The 25,772-nt window shown below is 40.7% G+C and overlaps 1 protein-coding gene across 1 annotated transcript; it reads left to right on the top strand.

Annotated features, from left to right (window-relative positions):
* Positions 1–2,040: 2,040 nt before the first annotated feature.
* On the top strand, positions 2,041–19,043 carry LOC119655421 (transcriptional adapter 3). Its single transcript, XM_038061310.1, has 7 exons — positions 2,041–2,382; positions 6,610–6,919; positions 6,975–7,113; positions 7,170–7,372; positions 18,023–18,242; positions 18,548–18,709; positions 18,765–19,043. Exons 1-7 carry the CDS (start codon positions 2,202–2,204, stop codon positions 18,921–18,923), a joined length of 1,374 nt encoding a protein of 457 aa, XP_037917238.1. The 5' UTR covers positions 2,041–2,201; the 3' UTR covers positions 18,924–19,043.
* Positions 19,044–25,772: the final 6,729 nt, after the last annotated feature.

Genomic DNA, 25,772 nt, shown 5'->3' with positions numbered 1-25,772 from the left:
TCAACACCATTTCTTGTAGAGCGCATGTATTATGCGCTTTTTCCGAAGAACTCTTGCGACTCCTGCGACGTTCTAGTAAAAGTAGCAATATTACATGTGTAGACATGTATTTGTTTGTTTCAGACTAATTTACTTACGCCCTTACGTCCATGCGTCGAGAGCCTTTGCACATTTGTTGGCCCCACAGGGGTCGGCTTTGTCGTGGCGACTTGGATGAAAAGTCAGGTATTTCTGTGAAGCTTTGAATTCCTTCTCAACACGACAATTTTTGTTTTTAAGAATATTGAATGCATTTCCTTGGTTGGCCTTTCGCGGAACCTGTCACCAAGAGAAGTCGGATTTATCATCATTATCATCATCAACGGCGCAACAACCGGTATCCGGTCTAGACCTGCCTTAATAAGGAACTCCAGACATCCCGGTTTTGCGCCGAGGTCCACCAATTCGATATCCCTAAAAGCTGTCTGGCATCCTGACCTACGCCATCGCTCCATCTTAGGCAGGGTCTGTCTCGTCTTCTTTTTCTTCCATAGATATTGCCCTTATAGACTTTCCGGGAGGGATCATTCTCATCCATACGGATTAAGTGGCCCGCCCACCGTAAACTATTGAGCCGCATTTTATCCACAACTGGACGGTCATGGTATTGCTCATAGATTTCGTCATTGTGTAGGCTGCGGAATCGTCCATCCTCATGTATGGGGCCAAAAATTCTTCAGAGGATTCTTCTCTCGAACGCGGCCAAGAGTTCGCAATTCTTCTTGCTAACAGCCCAAGTCTGCGAGGAATACATGAGGACTGGCAAGATCATTGTCTTGTACAGTCAGAGCTTTGACCCTGTGGTGAGACGTTTCGAGCGGAACAGTTTTTGTAAGCTGAAATAGGCTCTGTTGACTGACAACAACCGTGCGCGGATTTCATCACCGCAGCTGTTATCGGTTGTGATTTTCGACCCTAGATAGGAGAAATTGTCAACGATCTCAAAGTTGTATTCTCCTATCCTTATTCTTCTTCGTGTTTGACCAGTGCGGTTTGATGTTGTTGGTTGATTCGTCTTCGGTGCTGACGTTACCACCATATATTTTGTCTTGTCTTCATTGATGTGTAGCCCAAGATCTCGCGCCGCCTGCTCGAACTGGATGAAGGCAGTTTGTACGTCTCAGGTGGTTCTTCCCAAGATGTCGATATCGTCAGCATAGGCCAGTAGTTGGGTGGACTTGAAGAGGATCGTACCTCTTGCATTAAATCAGCATCACGGATCATTTCCTCGGGGGCGAGGTTAAAGAGGACGCATGATAAGGCATCCCCAGGTATAGTCGTTGTTAAATCCTATTAGTAAGAGAGAGGCGAACACAACAAATAAATTCCCGTGGTCACGTGGTCAATCAGCGTTCACGTATTCTCTCATTTGTGAGCGAAAACGTGCCGATCTCATCCGATATATTCGCAAGTCCGTGCAGCTTGTGAAATACAGCTGATTCAATTTTTTTTTCTATGGTTGACCTTACACAATCAGTATTCATCAGCCTGACATCAATCTGAATGGCAGGCTAGTGTATGTATCTTCCTATATTTGATGTTATAAAATTCATACAATTAAATGCCACGAAGAGTGTCCATACCTTGCGCGTAAATTCAATTTTAATGAGTGGAAACGACGGGACTAATGTAAGCGACATTAATAAGTAGTATTTGCAACGGAAATCGTGTCTTCCGCAGTTCTCAAGAAGAATTCATTCTAAATAAATAGCATTCAACAACGAAAACGAAAAGCGCCGTGATATTGCAAAAGACGTGAACTGACGACAAACTATTATCTGTCACACATCGGAGAAGTTCAATTTGTCGAACTTTTTTGCGTGCATGCAAGTACGTGTAATGAACTTCATTCGACAGCTTTCTCACTCCGCGCGCACGCAGTCACTACGCTGTTGTGTTTTGGGCCTAAACCCCTTAATGCAGCGAAGCAGAATAGCAGTGTACATACACTGGGCTGTGTGTACTGGTTGAACAGTGTACCTTTATTTTATTTTTGGAGAGTTATTAGCCGCTGGTGTGGCGGACTCGGAGAGGCTCGCGAGTGTGTGTAGTGTATGTTGCTATCATTCTAGTTTTGTTTTGACAGCTGTCAAACCCGGTTGAAGGTTCAATTTAGCTTGTTTTTCTTCAATCTGTGCTTGTTTGATCAATAAAAAAAAAGAATGTTTAGCAAACGTCTTTCGGGATTATCTTCTTCCAAAAATCGTGCAAACAGTTCCAACCAGGGGATGCCATCGAAAGGACCAAAGGGTGTTGTTTCGCCGGGTTCACCGGATAACGCCGTTGTTATTCCATATATAAAGTCTCAAGATAATGGTAAACTTTTGCCGAAATATACTGCAGGTAATTATTTCTAGGGAAAAACGAAAGATAAGTAATGAAAATCAATTGACGCTACGCGGTAGTGAAGACATTGGTTTTAACGTGTCATTATGTCCTTTATGTGTGTATGGCAACCAATAAAAAGTAAATTGGCTGGTTACGGAATGGCGTTAGAATGTTAAACGTAATGGGATTTGGCCATTTGGTTTTTAGAACGTGGTTTCTGGATCGGCAGCTATACCAAGCAACGAAAACTGTTAATTCTGAGTAAACAAATACTTGCTTTTCTAAGGTTTGTCATTTGGGCTAAATTCGAGGTTTCCGTAACTGTCTATTAATGACTTTATTTTTGCCAGACTCCTAGATTAATATTTGATATTTTAATTGAGGGCTCCTGCAAACGTACTCGCACATAGGAAATGCCAAAGGTGCAAATTTTTAGCAACGCGCCCCATATTTCCTGCGGGCACTTGCATATGTTAAAGGATGTGTCAAGCCTTTTAAAGTCGCAGGACCAAGCAGAAGTCCTTAAATACAATCAAGGTAAATATGCGTGACTTTGCGGTAAGAGCTGCCAAATGCAGTTCAATACACGAACTTTTATGAAGCAATATACAGGGTGCGGCAGCATAACTTCCTTTTTTCAAAACTCAATAAAAACTATTGTATGTATTCGGAAAATATTTATTTATTTTTTATAATTTAGGTACATGTCTAAAGTTTTTATTTACATTGTTTTGAAGATCAAATCTGTTAGGTGACGTCCCCCATTCTCCATACATTGCGTAAACCAATTTCTGGCGTCTGTCATAACTCTTGTTAGCATAGCAGGTATTATGTTGGCAATTTCTTCTTGGATGTTGGTCTTCAAATCTTGTAGGGTTCTTGGACGGTTCACATAAACACGGGATTTCAAAAAACCTCATAGAAAAAAATCACAAGGGGACAGATCGGGAGAGCATGCCGGCCATTCCAAATCGCCTCTAATTGAGATAAGGCGCTCTGGAAAGTATTCCCTCAAAACAGCCATCGATGCTCTTGAAGTGTGTGCTGTTGCACCGTCTTGTTGGAACCAAGTGTCCCCCAAATCCAAATTTTCTAGCCGTGGGAAAAAAAAATTCTGTAGCATGTTTACATACCGGTCCGAATTCACTGTCACTGTAACCTCATTTTCCTCAAAAAAACAGGGACCAATAATTCCAGCTGAGGAAATTGCACACCACACTGTGACTTTGGGTGAATGCAAAGGCTTTTGATGCAATTCTCGAGGGTTGGTGTCAGCCCAGTAGCGCATGTTTTGTTTGTTAACCGACCCACACAAATGAAAATGGGGTTCATCGCTAAAAAAACAATAGCACCCTCGGGAACGACATCAAGAAGAAGCTCACAAGCGTTCATCCGAGAATTGAAGTCGCCATCTTATAGGGATGAAAATGAAGATCATCACGAAGAATTCTTTTCACAGAACGATTGGATAGTCCAAGGGCAGATGCGTGTTTGCGCGCAGAACGCCGTGGCGATCGCAATATTGACGCTCTCACTGCTTCAATGTTCTCAGGTGATCTAACGGGCCGAGGGACTCCAGCTGTTCCTTCTGTCGCACTTGCAGTTTGTCTGAATGTAGTGATCCATGTAATAATTGATTTGCGGTCTGGGACGGGAGCCAACGGGGCTAAATTAAACCGATTCCGAAATGCACGCTGTGTTGCAATAACCGAACATCCGCTTGAAAAGTAAACCTCAACGGCAAAGGCACGTTCCTCACTATTCTAACGCATGATGGCGCCTGAACCGTGTCGGGACAAAACTTTACGGTGTCCCCTCTTGAACGAGACCACTAGCGCTCCGCTATGACATCAACTAACTGAGTGACGCGCATTTTAATAAAGGAAGTTATGCTGCCGCACCCTGTACAATAAGTCCGATGTGCAATGTGAACTATTGCGATGTAAGGCAGATGTCGGTTTGTACACTACACGTTATTCGCAGTTTGGTGGTACTTTTCCGCAGTTATTTTTGAATGTAATTAATTTTAATGAATTCTATTCGGGCTGTTTCTTCTAATGTTGGCGGTTCAATGTTCTTATTATGCTCTATCATTCTTGCAAGTTGTGGTGATTGAGTTGTTTGCGTGACTTACGCGCTTCACTACTTTGCAGGCTTGTCTTGTCTTGTTGCTTGCAATTTTTTCGTCGATTTTCGAAAAGTTTAACATTTTTCTATCTTCATCCTTGTGTTTCGCTCTATATGTTGTCCGCATGCTTCGTTTTTCTTGTCAAGTACTTTCTTGCATTCATAATCAAACTAATCATTTCTTTGGCGCAGGGATTCGCATCTAACGATTTCATCCTGTTTTTTTCCTAGCGCGTTTTGGATAATATGTATATTATGGGCGCCGGCCGTGAAATTCTGGGAAATAGGACCTAATTGTTCCTTCAGTTTTCTTCCTTCCATTTTTTTAGTTTTTCCATCTCACATTTTCGAAGTGGGTTGGTTTATATTCCGCGGTTCTTTGAGATTCAATATCTGTAAACGCTTGTTTGCCCTGTAAGTTAGGGCTTAAGAATACACTCAAAGCGTTCCCTGCTTGTCGTAAGATGCCACTAAAAGGGGTAGAAATTTGTGGGCTAGCAACTTGAAAATTTTGAAACTCTACCGCTACCGAAACGTCAACAACGCCTCGAATAGGGACTGACTTCACGGCAATCACATTTGCCTATCGAAAACCGTCTACGCGTATGATTGGGTTCTTCTCCAACTTGAGCGGGATTTCAAGTGATATAAACTGGACGCGAAATAAGATGGTTTGAGTTTGGAAAAATGTGCTTTTGCACTCTGGAAAGCTTAGTGGTAGCAGACGCGAATCCGGTGTAGGGTTGCACAATTATTTCAGAACGGAAGAAGGGGATTATCATTAAGATTCCAAGAAAGCTCATCCGTTTTGAGAGTTATCTGCGCGCTCTCTGCCGTCGCAAAGATAATAGCTAAAATAAACCCGACACGCCTCAAAGAACATCCCAAAGGCTTGATCTAGAGAGAACAGGCTGGGTTTCGTTCCGTATCCTCCCGCATCGACCACATCAACACCCTACGGATCATTGGAATGGAAAAGTCCGCGGTATTTAGATCTTCGCTGCACTTGCTCTTCATCTATTTCGAGAAAGGTCTCGATAGGAGGACCATTCTGAAGAAACTAATAGCTATTATCAGAGCGACACATGATGACGCAAAATTTCACGTGCTGCACTGAGGTAAAATCTCGGAGGATTTTGAGATCCAAAGCACAGTTCGGCACGGTTGCTTCCTACCACCGATATTATTTTTCTTGTTATCCGTGACATCTTTTCTCAAACACCTCGACTACGCTGAGCCCCATGATTCGTCAGTGCCTGTCTGCGTCGTATCATCGGAGTACGTTGGCCGCACACTGTCTCAAATGAAAAATTTGGTCAGCGCATAGGCTTGGCATTCGTATGCAATGTAATAGGAAGACGGAAGCGACAGTGGGTAGTTACACATTAAAGAGGAGACAACAATTGCATTGCAGGCCATGCAGTGGAATCCATTCTCCCAAGATGGCCGACGAGTGGGTCGCCCCAAGGGCACTAAGCGCAGAACAGTAGAGGACAAGTGCTAGCGTCTCGGGAAGTGGTGGGGAAGCCGAAGCGCATTTCATGTAACCGCGCGCAATGGCACGTAGGTGTGGTTGACGCGCTATAACCCATCAAGGGGTGAAAGGCAACTATGTAAACGCTTTTTACCATGTAATGGTGCAATTCGCAATTTGTTCCTCAATATGATCTTATGTTCAGGATGCTGGATGGCCATCTTTTGGTGTGCATTTTTGTGGAAATTATGCCGATTTTATAATTAGTTTTCTGCTATTTGCAAAGTCAAAGTCAATAAAGCTTTGGTCGTTGCTATTTGGTATATCATATAAACTGTGTATTGTATTTGCTGGCCTGTTGGACTGGATCTTTGACAGCACCGTTTTGTTCTAGTGATCTGATATTCCAGGATCCAAAAGCGTAGTCATTAATTTTCGCGGACGTTTCCATGGTGTCAATCCTGTCCAGGGCTGCCCATTCTCTCTCATCGGAACTTTTCTTATTTTTATATGTTACGATCATCCAGACAACGATCTCCTATTTTTACTTCCTGAAACAATATCGTTATAATACATGAGATAGTTCTATTAAAGTTCCATATTTTCACAAACTTTTTTTTCTCATTTGATGACAATATCAGCTCTTGCTCGCTCTAAAGAAGAATACTTACCTGCCGAAGATTTAGATGCTATTCAATTGGAGTTGGAGCTACTCTTATCCAGCGTAGCTCAGCGCTATCGGATATTAAAAGCAGAATTCGACGCAATTGAACGGGAAGACCGCCGAGATCGGAAGAACAAACTTGTCGAGAAACCCCCTACTTCGCCAGGCAAGCGAAAAAGAACCGAAGATAAAAAAACCAAAGATCGGTTTCTGTCTTCATTGAAGATCGCTAAGCAAAGAGTGACGTCGATTAATTCACCAGCACAATCTCTCCAAACTGACGACAGGTACAATTGTTGATAGATTTCAATATTAGTAAAAAGATTTACATGTATTTCTTAGCTTGGACGCTTTACCGCATTCTACACACCACAGCCAAAAGGATCGGCTGAAATCATCGGTTCCAAAGAATGATGTTCCTAACAAATTTTGGCTGTCGGTTGAACCGTATTGTATGCCTATAACGCATGAGGACCTAAAGGTTACGAGTCTATAATCAATTAGTGGCTTTTTATCCGAACTTTGTTTATATTGTAGTTATTAGATGATTTGCTAGAGCAGTACTCCGGGCCATTAGTTCCTCCCATTCCAGAATTAGGACCTCATTACTCAACGACATGGGCAACGGAAGATTTAAGAGAAGAACGGGTTAATTCAAATCTAAATTCTAAGATGAAATCAAGGCAATTAGTACAAAGCGATGAGGTTGCGGAAATCGTAAAAAAGGGGGAAAAGATCATGTAAGTTTCTGTTTAAAATTAATCATCAATAACAACCATAAGAATAGAAGAAGAAGCTTTGATTATTTTCTATTCTTTTTTCGAATCTATGGAAAAAGTAGACCTTTCCTTTTTGAATAATTGCCAATCTTGTCAGCCAAGGTTTCTGCATTTTTAATGATTTATGTTTCTGTTTTACGAATAGTCTGACTAAAATTGTTTTTTAGTGTATTAGTAAATTGGTTTTAAAAAAACATCTACAGGTATTGAACTTCAACTTAGTTGATGGGTCAGTTATTGAACTTGCTGTATGGATTATATGGCTAGAAGTTCGTATTATTAAAGATATTACTCACACGCGCACATATATACATTTTTCATAATATTCAAATTTTCCAAGTAATTTCAAGCGTTTGAGGGGAATGGTTCCAAACCTTGAAGTTTTCTCATGTTATACAGCACGCAGTTCTAAGGCGATCCACCTGTTTGCCATCCCGGGTTGATGGGTTCTACTGTGGAACATAGGCTACAAGGAGATTATCGTTAGCTTTTAATATGTAATCTATCTATTATAACTCCGGTTTTAATGTAATCGCGGCTGTTGTTTCGTGAATCGGCGTAATTGTTCGTTCGAGGTTATACCAGGCTAAAGTGTTCTGGTGGCACTTTGTAGGCAAGGTTAATTGGAGCTAGAATTTTCGAGTAATAACGACGATAATTTTCCCTATATTCTAAATATGCATACATATTCTATACGGCTACTACTCTTGTTAGTGTTCCCTTAATTAGAACAATGGCATAATGGTGCTCGCCCTGTCATTAATACCCTTTTCCATTGTAATCAGCACAATATCTTTCCTGTATTTTTGACAATGATATTGGAGTTTTCAAAATTACCATTAGGTGCCAAATTATCCAAAGAAAACCTTTTTTCCAAAATTTTTGTTAAACATCCACCATTTTGGTATCCCCTGTCTATAGGAGATGATGGAGATAATTCCTAAATCTGCCAGGTAGATGAGAATTAATAATAATAATCGTTGGCGCAACAATCCATATTGGAGCAGGGCCTTGAAGTCTGTTAGACACTTCCTTCAAGATCGTAACGGTACACTAGAGGATTACAGTATCCTATTGGAGGCGATGTGGTGAGCATTGCGGTCCTGATTTGATTTAGGCACTCATTCACAGTCGACTGGTATCCGCCGTCAAATCATGATAAAAATCCCACTGTGCTCTAACCACTCAGTTATCCGGACACATGAGATGAGAATTATATTAGGATCAAAACTGATATTTTAAACTTTTCAGTTGAAACCCAACTGATCAGCAAACTCTCGACGAGACTACAGTAACACCAATTGTGGAACGAACACCATAACGTGTGTATAACACAACATCGAACCCTGCGCTACTATCACCTAGCATAACACAGAAAGATTTATTATCTACATATGTACATGCTACTTCTTAAGTTAATTAGAATAGCGTAAGTAGTGATGATGGAGTGCCGTAATTTCTTGATGAGGATTTGTCAACAATGTCAATGGTTGATTGCCACTGCATGATTGTTGTTATAGATCCAATTTCATCTCAAGTATTCTGCCTCGAGGTGAAATTGAATTCACAACAACAATCATGGTCACTGATTTGCAGTTGTTGTCGACTTCACCTAACTGGTTACACATTTTTTTCGTCGGAGTAATAATTCCATTTATGAACTCCGCTTCTTTCCTACTGTCCAAAATCTTGATCATTGTCAGGATAGTCCAAAGTTATTCCATAAAGTTTACCTGTCCCAACTCCTCGAAAATTCTCGCCAGTTGTTTCTATCCGGTTTATCCGCAAAAGCTGCTACACTCATCACACACGATACACGAAATACAGCCAAAAACATTATTGCGATAAATTACTTAAATTGTGTGAAATAATAAAAAAAACTTGTTTCTTTTTCGTTAGTGTGAATATTTATTCTTGCAAATACCGATATTTTGGGAACCACTTGTTCCCTTCATCAGTGCTAACAAGACTTGTTACCGATATTTCGGGAAATCGGTGTTTGCAACAATAAATATCCACACCAATGAAAAAGAAACAACAAGTTTTTTATTATTTCAGATTATTAATCGTTAGAAACACCGCATAATTACACTCAGATACTCAAATTGTGTAAACACAAAACCTTATTAAAATCGGTTCAATGTTTGTCTGTCTGTCTGTCACACTCCGATTTACTCACAAATGGCTGAATCGATTGTTACGACACTTGGGGAGAACATGTGGACTGTGTGTCCCTTTACATGCAGCGAGTAGTGCCATTTTGTGTTGAATTTTAAGGGGGGCTCCTCATACATGCGAAAGGAGGATGTGAATTTTCTTTTCACAGAACATGGTCGTGTGGGGTATCAAATGAAAGGACTTAATTAGTACTTTTCTACTGTTTTTTTTTTTATATTGGGTGAAGCATAGGGGAGATAGGGCACAAAATTTGTGCGGCAAAACGTGAAAGAGGTCTCGTTCTCAGAACCTACCCAGCCTGAAAAAATCACAATGATGTAACTATATGAAATCTAGGCCCCAAAATAAAACCCATTCCGATACCTGCACAAGTAAATAATAATATTATATTACCATATTTTGGCAATTTACCCGAAAGTCCCCCTGAAGTTCATCCCAGGAGTACAAAATTTGACGTCAGCATAGACGATAATAGCACGTAATTCTGACAAGTTTGAAGGCAATCCAAATATTATTAACAAAGTCATAAAAGGTGAAACTTTCGCATTTCAGGCAAATTTATGCTATCCAAGACGTGTATGACGTCATCATCATATGCTGTGAACTTATATGAACGGCGGGATCGATGGGAACGTTTTAGTTTTCCTTTTTAGTTATTCGCTTTTCAGTGTCAATTACTCGAGGTAGAAATGTGTATGTATGTATATGCTAATAAAGCTTGTAGGTAGTAACCAATATAATAGACATGTGTGTTCTGGTTACCAGTGGTTTTTAATTTACGTACCTAACATATATATGTATGCTCTTGTGTACGGGGTACAGTGGAAATGCGTGAAGATGCGTTACGTCACGCAGTAATAGATAATATGTGTTTGTGTCGTCTACAAGGCAGCGCAGATAATTTGCTAGCGTGGAATGCTGCCTTTCCGTAGCGTTAGCCTGTGGATGATACGGGGTTATCTGCACTTTCCTTGTATCTAGGAACTTGCAGATTGGCTTAAATATCTCTACTGTAAAATTAGCACCCTGATCAGTCACAATTTACTTGGGCAATGAATATGAGCTGATTATTTCATCACACACTTTTGCAACGATGTTGGTCTGCTTCGGAATAGCCACGAAATCTACAAATGGTGTTAAATCATCTAGTATAGACAAAATGTTTATTGCTCTTCGACGACTCAGGCAATGGTCCCACCGGGTCTACATATATCTTGTCGAAAGGGTTGTTAGCCACAGGTGGCAGCACTTGTAGCATTTTGGTTTGCCGATGATTCTTGTTCCGTTGACACCTCCTGCACTTCAATACGTACCTGTAGATACCTCTTTTCATTCCACGCACCCTGAAAAATCTTCTGATTCTGGCCAAAGTCCGTAGAACCAACTCAGCATTATTGGAGTTTTCTATCTCCCACACGCCCTTATCCGAGAGCCTAGCAGCAACCAATCTCCCAAACGTGTCGAAGGTGCTGAGTTATACTCATGCGAAGCGATCAGTGTTAAGGGTTAGCTAGAGAGTTCTGGTCTGACATTTGCGGAGGAAAAAACATAAGCGGTCCTCATCCCCAAGCGCCGTGAAAGAAATTTGGCCGGAATTCAAATTGGGAATCATATCATCACTTCTAAGCCTGCCATCAAATACTTGGGAGTGATGATAGACGGGAAGCTTAGCTATAAGCAATACGTGCAGTATGTTTATAACAAAGCATCCACTGCAAGTTTACTTGAGCAGATTTCGGAATTGGACATCTCTCGCGGCTCATATAAGTGTTTTACACAAAACCTTAAAAAGGGCTGCAGAGAAGTAGATTCTTCATAAATGTGACTCTAATATTTCACGCGAATGTCAATTATTCTCGCTAATTATGACGTCAGCATCTTATCTGCATGGCTTGGGAACAGTAAATTTGCGCGAAGTTACTAGGTTTGAACTGCTATAACTCTGGCGTTAATGGCCAGATTTCCATAAAATTTGGCATGTATATGCGGAATGAGGTCCTCTATAGTGGTAGTCCTAGGATGAATTTTCACTAAATTTCCAAAAGTTGGTAATATAATAGCAAGTTTATTTGAAAAGGTGTCCGGATAGCTGAGTGGAGCACAAGGCTGTCGTATGGAAGGTCGCGGTTCAAATCTCACTGGTTGCAGTGGGATTTGTATCGTGATTTGACGTCGGATACCAGTCGACTCAGCTGTGAATGAGTACCTGAGTCAAATCAGGGTAATAATCTCGGGCGAGCGCAATGCTGACCACATTGCCTCCTACAGTCTACTGTGGTGTACCGTTACAGTCTTGAATGAAGTGCTCTAACACACTTCAAGGCCCTGATCCAACATGGTTTATTGCGCCAACGATTATTATTATTAATCTCCCAAACGACTATGCCTCTTTGCTTTGAGAGCGAGTAACCATCAAACTAGCGCCCTACCCAGCCTCATAGCATTGTGTAATGAAGATCTCGGCTTATAAATGAACTTGAATCATACTCCGATTCTTTTTGTTGCAAATTTAATATTCTACTGGTTTTTTCCTTTCATTTTAACTGTCCGCTTAGCGGTTTGTGATCCGTTACAGCCTTGAAGGGCTTGCTTTCCCAGCAGGTAACACCGTTAGTTGCTAATCGCCCATTGCATAGCCAGAAGCTCCCGCTTCGTCGTACAGGATTTCTTCTCGGCCGCAATGAGTGCCCTACTAGCATAAGCAATCGGTTTTTTCCCTTGCTCCAATATAACCCCCAGGGCTTCACCGCTAGAATCGTAACGTGAATTCCGCTTGGAAATTGGAGTATGCTAGCACCGGTCTTTCAGTTCAATAAATGTCCTCTCATCACATTCATTTCTTTTCCTTCTTTTGTAATTTGTGGATGGGAGCTGTAATTTTCACGTAATCTAGTACGAATTTGCGGTAATAATTAGCTAACCTCAAAAATGGCTTTATTTGTCTAACGGTTTTCGGTCTAGGGCAGTTTCTCATCTTTTCGGTGAACCTGAGATCCGGTATAACTCCTTGCTCGGAGCACACATATCCTGGGTAAGTTACTTCTTTTGTTAAAAATTGACACTTGGCTGGTTGTAGTTTAAGATTAGCTTCTCGAAACCGTTGAAAGACTTCTGACTACATCATCAAGGTATAAAAAATATTTTATGCCTTGAAGACCCGTTAGAAACTGGTTCAGCAGTAACTGTAAGAAAGCAGGTGATGTTTTGGTGCCAAACGGTAATCTCTGAAGGTCCGACCCCATTTATGCTACGCGACGCGGCACCACATTCAGCACAACGACGCGGCATTCTTATATTTGACTAGCGTGGCAGCCAACTACAAACATCTATATATTTTGACATTTTAACAGGTGGATACAAACCAAAACTGAAAAATCGTAGCAGTCATCTGAGTTCATTATATTTTCTATCTATCCTCTTCATTTATCGAAACCTGTTGATAGCCCTGTATCAAGCTTCTTCAGTCTTGCTGCTGCGATTTCGGCACAGCGTTACCTAAAAATACCCCCGGCATCATCTGCTGTTGCAAAAAAAAAACACTTTACTGTCCTTGAACGACACGGTTAATTCCACATTTCTTTCTTCCGTTGGGTCTATTATTACCGCAAGATCATCTCCAACTAGTGGACTTTTTACGCTAAATTTGCTTTCTAGAACGCTGTTTACACCAGTCATTTCAACTTCTGCACCGGTTTTTCCTAAGCATCAATATCTTCTACTGAATCTGAGACAACTTCATCAATCAAACTCACCAATTTCTTATCTTATCAAACATCCTACTTAAATATTTTCAACCCTATTTCTTCAAGATCATCAATTTTTTCTACCATTTCCACACTTCGGTTTTTGATTCCTTCTCTATTACAGCCCTCTTGTCTAAGAATTCCCTATTTATTATCCCATCATATCTTAAACTCCCATCGTCGTTGACGACTTGGAAATAGAACCAAGAGTTCGCAATTCTTCTTGCTAAGAACCCAGGCCTCCGAGGCGTACATGAGGACTGGCAAGATCATTGTCTTGTACAGTAAGAGCTTTGATCCTATGGTGAGACGTTTCGAGCGGAACAGTTTTTGTAAGCTGACACGCACCGCCTGCTCGATCTGTATGCAGGCAGTTTGTACATCTCAGGTGGTTCTTCCCATGATGCACAGAAATAATGTTCGATTCCAGGTCCATAAAGGACGTTGCTATCCTTTACGATGTCTAAAGCACATTATTGCTACTGTCTACAAGCAATCATGGCTTCTTTAGTCTGTTTTCCAGCTCCCGCCTCCGCTCGACTTTTTGTGCCCATTCATGGGCGATTAATCGACTACTGATTCTCATGCCTCGCATGGAGGTTAGTAAAGCAAGGAGCTTCATTGAAGACAGGTTGCCACATAAGTTACAATCTCAATGATGATAGAGGTTCCACTTAAGTGCTTTGGTGAGATTTTCCAAATAAGTTGGTTCGAACTCTCATTGTTGCTTTAGCTAAAACCTCCGACACACCAATCCAGGAGGGCATCTTTCCTCAGATTTCAGATAGATAGACTTGATGGCATCCAAAACATCCACGGGAAGAGCACAATTGCAATTCATTGCAAATTTTCATACAAAAAAATTAAAAAAGAAAGTTTAAAAACGCCAAGGACTCATTCTCAGAAACTACCTAACCGAAATATCTGGAAAGAAATATTGTGGTGCATGCACATGGTATCTAGGCATCAAAATACTCTCCATTCCGATATCTTTTAAAATAAATTTAATAATATTATTTTACCATATTTATTATAATTATATTTTTAAGGTTTTGTGTAAAATTGTACTCTCTGTCTGTCCTACACATTTTTCTCTGAAGGGGGGATCCCAATGCATAGACAAAAGGGGGTGAAATTGTTGTTTTTTCACCAAGTATAATCATGTGGGGTATTAAACGGAAGATCTCGGTTTGTATTTTCCGAAGCCCGTCTATAAACTACTCAATCGAAAAATCTGAAAAAAAATCAATAGGCCGCTACTGTAGGGTGCCTAGGTTCCAAAATACCCTACATACCGATCTCTGTTCTAATAAAGTTAATAATAGTATATTACTATAATTTTTAATGATTGACTGCAAAACACCGGTTATGTTATGGACCCATGTAGGCTATAACATAGAGCATGATCCTATCAAGTTTGGTAGAGATCACACTATTACTAACAAAGTTATAATAGATCGAAGTTGTCGCTTCTATGCAAATTCCAGACTTTGAATGTCAGGATCATGCAAAAGTATACTAGATATTCTCACAATATATGCATACATTATGTGTTAGGTGCCAGTGGGACGAATGTCCACTGAAATGTTTTTATGAAAGAAATACACAAAACCGTTCATATCTGAAACGTCCAGCGTCCGGTTTCCCGATTTGTTCATAAATTGCCTGGGCACCCCCTTAGGTTTATCCTAGAATCATCAACTTTTACTTTAAGTATAGGGTAAACTATAGTGCATGATACTACCACGATTAATAGTACAATTATAATAGGTCAAAATTTTGTTCAAATTTCTTGCATTCTAAGACTTAATGTCAGTCGCACACTAAAGTGAATGGTCTGATAGCTAAATACAAAAACGTTACGAGCTAATTACGAATGGGACAAATGGCCATCCAAATATGTTTATATAAGCAATGCTCAAGACCTCTCATGCCTGAAACGTTCAGTTTCCGGTTTCCCGACTTGTTTTCTTTTTCTTCAGCCTTTATTTCATTTAGCAGTAGAATCGGTTTTTTTTTTAGGTCGGGTTCGTCACTTTTCTCGGTCATAACCTTCGTCCAGACGGAATCGAGAAGTCATGAAATTAGCAGCAGTCGTTTCCCATCTTGGTTAGTGAGTTCTCTTCAGGGCAGATTACATGACCATGCATACTATCGAAAACGCCCTTTTCGCAACTTCTTTATTATAAATGCAACCCCACCTCGATCGCGAATAACTTTACTTCGGGCACGATTATAGCGTGCTAGGAGGCTGACTCAACACAATATCTTCGTCTCCTTTACCGCGAGGTGAACAACAACAGGTAGATTTTGGATTCGAGATGTTCGTTGATGCGTCGATCGCAAACGACGCCAGGTGCATGGCGTCGCTTCATCCAGATTATGTCGATTTGTGAAGCAATTTCAGTTTACCATTGGCTGAAAGTATCGATCCAAGGTATTTAAGTGGTTCAGTTCTGACAGTGCTAGTGCCTTTTTCATTGGAGTCGGCTATTAAAGATTGTTTTATCCAGATTAGCATGCGACAGTTATTTGTACTTTGGACAAGTTGTTCGGGGTCACCTTTGTGGTTAAGGGGGTCATCCCGTGTGTAGGGTTGGAGAAATCGACTTTTTTTTTGCATGAATTGTATCTATATATAGTGGAGAATATGTGGGCAAAGGGATTTTCCGATATTCCGAGTCCTTCAGAAATTACAGGGTTAAATAGGTAAGGAGTTTGCAGCCGCGGCTAGAGTACTCGATGAGAAAGAGCATCGAATCTTTTTTTATCTGTTAGTTTTTTACCTGAGCCTTATAAATTCGAACACAGGTATAAATATAAAAAGATGGAAAACCAATCAATTGTCTAAACTTGTTTGCTGTTTGGAATAAAAAGGATAATCCAGTCTAGAGTGAGCATTGAAAGGATTTCAAGCTATACTCACTTATATTTTGTTGTAAGTATTGTGCTGTTTGTGTGTTCAGTGATTTTTTTAAATGGATCGTACGAAGGGAGACCGCTTTACCGTTCAACGTCATGCTCGCACTAAAAAACGAGTATTTCATGGCAATCAATAGTTATCAGAGAAGAAAAAGGACTTCGCATTAACATCAGCAAAGAAACTTTTAGCAAGCATGAACATGGATGTTCCAATTGCGACAAGTTTTGTATATTGTATATTGGATTTTGCTGGAGTTTTCTCCGGTATTTCTGCAAATTTCTGCAAATAATAAAATATACGTAGTAGTAAAAAAGGAATACGTAGGACATGTCGAGAAAGGAATGGGAACGCGGCTTAGAAATGCTAAGAAGAATCACAAAGGCATTGGTGGAAAAGGGGCTGGAAAACTTACTGATAAGGACCTCACTACATTTTCTGGGCTAGCTATTCGTCGACACGCAAATTCGATAGAAGGAGTGAAGCAAGAAATTTGGGAAACTTTCTTCCATAAATGTTTTTCAGACGAAAATCCTCAGCATCAAAATTGTCCAGCAGGCGAGGACAGTTGGTGCAAATGGCGCAAAGCGGAAGCTAAAGGAGAACTGGATAGTTTTCACCATGAGAAGGTACCTTTGACTGAAGAAGTTCAAACAGTCATCAAACCAATCTACGAAGATTTGTCACGAGATGATCTCTTGAACAGATGTTTAGGAGCAGAGACCCAGAATAACAATGAGTCGTTAAATGCATTGATCTGATTGATTCATTCTGGGGCCAAGGTCGTAGAAATAGCCACTTTTCTGGCTGTAATTATTTTCAATGAAGGATGCAATGGCATTCTCAAAATCCTAGTGACAATGGGATGTCAAGTTGGTCACATATGTCAGGTTTATGCCGACCGCCGTAATGAAGCGCGAATTTGGCGGTCCGAACGATGATCGACTGACCTCGCTAAAAGAGCTACAATTGACACCAGAGAGCAACAATCGGCCTTATAAGACTTTTTCGAAGAAACGGAGGGTGCTCTCTATGGACCAGGTATAGCTGATTAATGGTGAGCTAAAATTTTACTGTTGATAATCACATTTAAATTTTCAAATGCGTTTTTCTCGAAACTGCATCTTGAAAATCGGCTGCCACCATAGCTCAAAATCTATCCAACCAAATTCTTTGAAATTTTCACGGCTTCTTTAGTACATATTTCTACGGTCCGCAAACTAGGATAATTGCAATCGGACGGGTAGTTTTTTTTTATTCATAAAAAAAGCCGTAAAAAAACACCAAAATCCGAAAAATTAAGTTTAAAAGCCCACCGAAAATTTACCTTTTAACATTTTCTAATTATCCTAGTTTGCGGACCGTAGAATATTGTTCACATTAAAATGCCGTTTAGTTTTTTTCCCTCAGATGAACACAGCGCCCTCCAGCGTGGCAGCAGAAAAACGCCTTTTTTTGGAGATGGGTGCATAAATTAACACCTATTCCAAAAATTAGCTGCGAAATCAAGCTGAAAAATTTATCACATATACTAGAGATATCAATAAACATATGGTGAAGAAATCACGTTTCTATCTTTATCCAGTCCTGCAAAATAATTTTTCAAAAAAAGGCAAAAAAAACGGCCTTCACACGGGATGACCCCTTTAAGGAAGACATCATCTGTATAGAGCAGTGCACTCACTTATCTTTTTTAGCTAGATTCTTAAGCGTACTAACTTTGTTTGGGTTATACATCTGATTTGCATTCTTAACTCTTATTAATTTCAGGGGCGAAGGCGTTACCGGACCTTTTACACAAAGGCTTGTGTCCGTTTTATTAGAAGAAAATCTCATTGTAGATGGTCTTTCAACTGCCGATAGTAATAGCAGTTCTGAGAATATAAGTGCTTTCAATGTGAGGTCTGTGATGAGAAATGGTATAAGCATAGAAAAACGGTTGAAAAAGGAATTGGCCGAGCAAGGAATTATAGATCCCCAGGAATATGAAGTTAGTATAGATGTTTAGATATATATAAAACTGGATTTATTGTTTATGGTTTTTTATTTGCCTAAGTGGAGACAAACACCTATTTATTGAGATTTTACATTCATGTTTTGGGTTCCAGGTGCTTACTGCTTTAGTGTTTTCTCATTTCAAAGTAAATTGTAAAAGCAATGAAGAATAGGATATTGGGCTCTAGAATACAACTTTACTTATTTTAACAACTATTTTGTTTCAATTAAAAAGAAACTGCGGATTCTTATCATAATTAGATGACCAAAAAATTAATTTTTATTAAAAATATTTTATAGAATCAAGAAGATGAAGTTTTGTCGGAAATAAAGCGTGTTTTAGCAGAGTTGTCAGCGATTGCAGAATACAATAGCGGAGAAATTCGAAAACTGAGCATTGCTGGAAAGGAAGAATTGAAAAGACTTGAATTGAAAAGGAAGTTGGATACCGTAGACCAAGAAGTACGTCGTTATAAAGCTGATTAAGCAAAAATAAAAACATAGTTTATTGTTTCAGATAATTGAGATGTATAAAAAAGTGTTAATTGCAAAGCAGAAACGGCGTCAGTTGTCGACACAAGAGCGGGAGGATATTTACAGATTGACTGAAGAACAAAAAAGATTGTCTGATCAATTGGAAAGCATGCGAACGCCTGGACCTAAGTTCATGGATTAAATTCTGGTTGTCGAGTTTTATATGCTTTTCAATATCATCAAAAGTTTAATGGGGACTAAATATAAAGCTTTTATAACTAACACAAGGTGGAACAATAAAGCGAAAATTTTATTTAAGTTATTCTGGTGTTTCGTTTTCATTAAATTCAAAGTGTCAACATAAAACAATTTACCGGGTATCTAGTATGGAATCCACTTCAAGTTGTGATTTTATTATAGCAATAAAAATCACAATCTTGAATAACTTTGCGGAGAGATGAGATTGCTGAAAGCTCTTGTGAATTGCGTACACTTTTTAGCGTATATTATTCTCATGGGTTCGTCTACTTGTTATGTGTATCACACTGAACGAGTCCATTGGATAATAATTGCTTATAATCTTGATTTGGCAGAATTTTCTCCTTCCTTTTTTCAACACGTATGTATCCGGCACAATTCGTACATCAAATTTGGGCTACAGGCGTTTTTAAGGTTTTGTTTGTAAAACTATACATGTAAAAGGGGGGTGTAAAATTTTTTTTCACTGAATGTAGTCATGTGGGGTATCAAATGAAAGATCTCGATTAGAATTTTTCGAAGCCGATCTTAGTTTTGAGATTTCTTAAAAAAGCGGGGAGTGGGAGGGGTGGAAAGTGATGATTGCTTTAACGGACCCATTCTCAGAAGCTACCCAACCGAAAAATCTGAAAAAAATCATGAAGCTGCCTGTGTATGGTGCCCAGGCCTCAAAATACTCTCCATATCGATATCTATTCAAATTAAGTTAATGATAGTATATTACCATATTTTTGGGAAAATTGAGTAAAACCCCCCTTAAGATTATCTCAGAGTTATAAAAGTTGGTAGTAGTATAAAATATAATATGAAGCATATTATTAGTTTGATCAAAATCATACTATTAGTAACAAAGTTACAATAGCTCAAAGTTATATATATTTATACTCACAGAAGAAACAAACAAAACCATTCATACCTGAAGCGCTCAGCTTCCGGTTTCCCGACTTGTTTCTTACTGGTAGAAGGTTCAATGTTCACATGAGCTTGCTAAACACTTTTCCCGACAGTTAACACTGAACTGGCTTTATTTGAAATTAAATTGTATGTGCTTTTAAATGTATCCTCATTTGTAAAGCCTTCTCTTTTAAAACGCGAGTAAAAAAACAGAGCTTACAGATATAAAGAGTTAGATTCCAAATTGCGGAAACATTTTTTCAATCCGGTTCGCATAATTGTTGGGAAAATTTGGATCTCTGGAACATAAACATTATTTGACAAATCGGCTATGTGATTTTTGATCATCATTATGAAAATATACGTCTTTCAAAGTGCCATTTATCCAGCTCTTACAGCAAGAATTACGGAACAAATCACAACTGGCTTTTTCATGGGCAATTTGTTTAAGGTAGTTAAACGTAGGACTTGTTTTTTTTCGATCCGGCTTATCCATTTTTTTTTAGCAAGGTAGATATAGTAGTAGGATGGTCAAAGGGTAGTATAGGTCCTAGGGCGAAACGCGGATTGGTACCCACGATGGAGCATAAAACCTGGGAAATGCCTGCTGAACCAACACCAACAGCTCTACTACCAAACCCTATCTCCACCTCCACGTGGTGACCGCTGGGAGCTCTTTCTTAACGAAAAGCTGCAGACGGAGAAGGATGAAGGCGAGTCTCCCGCGCCTAAAAACCGGAAAAATTGTACCAACTGGTCCTCCAGGTTGGGGGTTGGGTAGGGCTGACAACTCTACACGGAAAACAGCTTGTTACGAAGCCACAACAGGAGCCTCGGACAGGACGGACTTTAAAACGACGGACCCGGCAACGACAACGGATCAACGATTTGCGCATTTTCTCATGGAACGTGCGCTCCCTGTACAGAGATGAAGCTGATGAGCAGCTTGCCGATACCCTGTCACAATATAGGGCTGATATAACAGCGTTCCAAGAGATGCGATGTACAGGGACCGGTTTTCTGGAGAAGAGTCACTACACCATATATTATAGCGGTCAATCAGTAAACCATGAGCTCGGAGTAGGTTTCTTAGTCAGCCAAAAAATGAAACCTGCTGTTATCGGCTTTGAAAACATAAGCGAACGGCTATGCACTCTGCGCTTGCGAGGCAAGTTTAGAAATATAAGCCTCATCAACGTTCACGCCCCTACAGAGGAGACTGCAGACTCGGAGAAGGATATGTTCTACGAGGCAGTAGAACGAACCCTCGAAGCCTGTCCCAGATATGATATCAAAATCATACTTGGGGATTTTAACAGCTAAGTAGGGAAGGAGCCCGTATTCAGGCGATACGTTGGCTCCCATAGCTTACACGAAAGAACAAAGGATAACGGACTGGATACGTTATCATGGATACGGCCACAAGCATACTTGGCCCCAGCCGCAAAAGGAGTCGGAACGGCTGGTTTGACTATGAATGTTAGCTAGCAACGGAACGGAAGAATGCTGCATACCGAGTAATGTTGCATTCTCAAAGAACGCGGGCACGCGCAGAGACTTATCACGAACTCCGTCGAGCAGAGAAGCGACTTCACAGACGGAAAAAGGAAGCCTGGGAGAACCAACAAGTCTGTGAACTAGAAAAGTACAGGGAGCAACCGCACCAGGCGCGGAAGTTTTACCAAGCAAGTCAGCAGGATGAAACCTTATACACCTCGATGCTCATCCTGCCGAGACAAAGAGGGAAATCTGATTTCCGACAGAATGGGCATATTAGAGCGATGGGTTGAGTACTTTGATGAGCTACTGAACAACCAGAACATCGGCGAGTTGGAGGTCCCGCCAACTGAAGACGACGGACAAATACTGTCACCACCAAGTTTAGGAGAAACAGTCCGTGCAATTCATCGGCTAAAAAATCATAAGTCGCCAGGAGCCGATGGAATTACAGCCGAATTGGTTAAATATGGAGGCGACCAGTTACACCAAGTGGTTCATCAACTTGTGCTCAAGGTATGGGACATCGAATCAATGCCTGACGATTGGCAACGAGGCATTATCTGTCTCATACATAAAAAGGGAGATATCACACAGTGCAGCAATTATAGAGGTATCACGTTGCTGAGTACCATCTATAAGATATTCTTCACTATTTTGCTAGGTCGGATAGCCCCATACGCTCAGAACATCATTGGCCCATACCAAAGAGGCTTTACTCCAGGCAAATTAGCAACAGATCAGATTTTCTCTCTGCGGCAAGCGATAGAAAAACTGTTGGAATATGGACAACAGTTACACCATCTGTTCATCGACTTTAAAGCCGCCTATGATAGCATAGCCAGGGTAAAACTGTACACGGCCATGAGAGAATTCGGTATCCCGACGACCTTGACCAATGTGCGAGGCTAGAAAAAGCAGCTGGATCACTCTCACGACCATTCAACATCAACAACGGTCTACGACAAGGGGATGCGCTATCATGCGTCCTCTTTAACCTGGCCCTCGAGAAAGTGATCCATGATGCCGAGGTAAATGCAAGGGGTACGATCCTCTTCAAGTCCACCCAATTACTGGTCCTATGCTGACGGTATGGACATCATGGGAAGAACCACCCGAGATGTACAAACTGCCTTCATCCAGATCGAGCAGGCGGCGCGAGATTTTATTCTGCACATCAATGAAGGCAAGACAAAATATATGGTGGCAACGTCAGCACCGAAGACGAATCAACCAACAACATCAAACCGCACTGGTCAAACACGAAGAAGAATAAGGATAGGAGAATACAACTTTGAGATCGTTGACAATTTCTCCTATCTAGGGTCGAAAATCATAACCGATAACAGCTACGATGATGAAATCCGCGCACGGTTGCTGTCAGCCAACAGAGCCTATTTAAGCTTACAAAGACTGTTCCGCTCGAAACGTCTCACCATAGGGTCAAAGCTCTTACTGTATAAGACTATGATCTTGCCAGTCCTCATGTATTCCTCGGAAACTTGGGTTCTTAGCAAGAAAAATTACGAACTCTTGGCCGCGTTCGAGAGAAGAATCCGTCCGAAGAATTTTTGGCCCCCTACATGAGGATGGACGATTCCGTAGCCTACACAATGACGAAATCTATGAGCGATACCATGACCGTCCGGTTGTGGATAAAATCCGGCTCAATAGGTTACGGTGGGCGGGTCACTTAATCCGTATGGATGAGGATGATCCCACCCGGAAAGTCTCTAAGGGCAATATCTATGGTAGGAAAAGAAGACGAGGCAGCACCCTGCCTAAGATGGAGTGATGGCGTGGGTCAGGACGCCAGACAGCTTTTAGGGATATCGAATTGGTGGATCTCGGTGCAAAACCGGGATGTTTGGAGTTCCTTATTAAGGCAGGCCTAGACCGGATACCGGTTGTTGCGCCGTTGATGATGATGAGATATAGTAGATGTAGTCCAGATGAGTTTTTAGGGCTTTAATAATTCTGTAATGAGAGTTAATCAACAAATTTAATATTTTTGTAAATGAGAAGCGGGAATATAGTGATGTATGCAATTATTAACTGATTAACAAAAGAATCATTTTTTCAAATATATAGTTTTCCACTAAACTGAACTGAACATGGCTAGAAAAGAAACAGTTAACTATTTAAATACATTTTATTCTACATTTGGTAGATTCCTTTCGGCATCTACACGGAATTACAATAATAATAATAAATAATAATCGTTGGCACAACAATCCATATTGGATCAGGGCCTTGAAGTGTGTTAGAGCACTTCATTCAAGACCGTAACGGTACACTCCAGCACACTGTAGGAGGCAATGTGGTCAGCATTATACTCGCCCGAGATTATTACCCTGATTTGACTCATGTACTCTTTCACAGCTGAGTCGCCTGGTATCCGACGTCAAATCACGATACAAATCCCACTGCCGCCAGCGAGATTTGAACCGCGACCTTCCGTACGGCAGCTTTGTGCTCTAACCACTCAGCTATCCGGACACAATTACAATGATTGAACGATAACAATGATGGGAGAAATCTGTATGTATTAATGATAATCCTTAATTATATGCTCTCTGCGAAGGAGAACTAATTAATGTCACTCAATTATCCCTAATTTCAAGGCACAACTAAGATGTAATCAGAGAACTTCTGATCATACTTCGAATTAATAATAACATAAGCAGCCAACAATACCAAATTCTTGGCAGCGATAATTGTTTCGGCGAAGTCCTGGACGGCCAGGGGCTATTCTGTTTGGGCACTGGTCAAGCTTGCGCACTAGACTCTAGGCTCCATGTCGATGGCCGCGGTTACATTCGTTCTGGGCGAAACTTAGCTCGGGAACCATGGGGTGGTCCTGCGCCTCCAAAGGTTAAAAAACATTTACTTCGCTTCTGCCTCCTCAGTGGACTCCCAAAATGAAAACCAATTCAAACACCCGCGTTTTCACTATCATAATTACCCTTATTCAACCAATAATCTTACTACTTCTTAAGTTACGTAAATTTATTTTTCCTTTTATTACAAGTGAAGTGGAGAGCGATGCAACACTTTCGATTCATGCGAAGTCTTACAGGACACTACTCTTTGAATTGTAATCGGACTCTCCAATTCACTTGCGTGTTGACCCTTCCGTGTTTATACAACAAGGTGAAAATATTCCAACAAAATATTCAGCAAACCTAAAACAGTCGCGGCTTAGACAGATACGGAGTTGTCTGTTAATGTGATGAACCGACGGAAGAGAAGTGTGACGAGGCTAACTAAGCAATTTCGCATATGATGTTATGAAAGGACGGAGGAGGCTAATTGCGTACATTTGAACCGCGACCTTCCGTACGACACCCTCGGGACTAACCAACCACCACCACTTGGGATTTGAGTTCGGATACCAGTCAACTTAGCTGTGAATGACTACCTGAGTCAAATTAGGATAATAATCTCGGGCGAACGCATTGCTGACCACATTGCCTCCTACAGGGTACTGTAATCCTTGAGTGTAACGTTACGGTCTTGAACGAAGTGCTCTAACACAAATCAAGGCCCTGATCCAATTGAATTGATGCGGCAATAATTATGACTTACTTGATCCTAGGCGCCCATGCATTTGCATCGAAAGACGTATGAAGAAAGGGAATACGCTAATAGCGCAAGAAACGAAAATAGGTTGAATACTATCAGGCAAAGTGCCCGCGAAAGAAATTCCAGTGAGGACAGTGTTACTAAACATATCGACCATAGTTTTCAACCGCGCTCTGTAACAATTATTTGAATCAGACAGTCCCCCGGAGAACATATCAGCAAACAACGAGTGCGAGATAATGTACCAAAGTTCAAACTCCAGAAACAAGGCGCTTGCTTGCTTTAAACAACTGGAGAGACGCCTCGACAGGGATTTTCAGCTATGCGAGGAACATCACAAGGCTATCAGTGAATATATTGAGGTAGTGCATATGGAACAATAGAGCAATCTGTTTCATTGGAGAGGATAGGGACGTCTATTACCTTCCTCATCCGGTTGTTAAACTAGAAAGCTGCGCAATAAAAGTATCCCCGGTTTTTAATACATCTGCGAAGATAACGACTGGAGTAAGTCTAAACGACAAACTGCACAGTGAAGCTAAGCTACAAGACGATTTGGCCCAGATCGTACTAAAATGGAGGAAATCGAAGTTCGCCATTTCGACAGATATCGAAAAAATGTTCCGTGTGGTGATGGTGCAGACTTGACACAGGAATTTTCAGCGGATTTTATATAAACCTGCCAGAAGCGTACCGATTCAAGAATACGTGCTCACAACCGTCTCATTTGAGGAGACTCCAGCTTCATACTTATCCGTTAAAACCTTACTTCAATTGGCGGATGATGAGAAGCTATTTGTGGTGGCAAAATATTTAA

Source organism: Hermetia illucens, chromosome 4, assembly GCF_905115235.1.
Source record: "Hermetia illucens chromosome 4, iHerIll2.2.curated.20191125, whole genome shotgun sequence".
Classification (NCBI taxonomy): Eukaryota; Metazoa; Arthropoda; class Insecta; order Diptera; family Stratiomyidae; genus Hermetia; species Hermetia illucens.
This window is presented reverse-complemented; position numbering and strand designations above follow the sequence as displayed.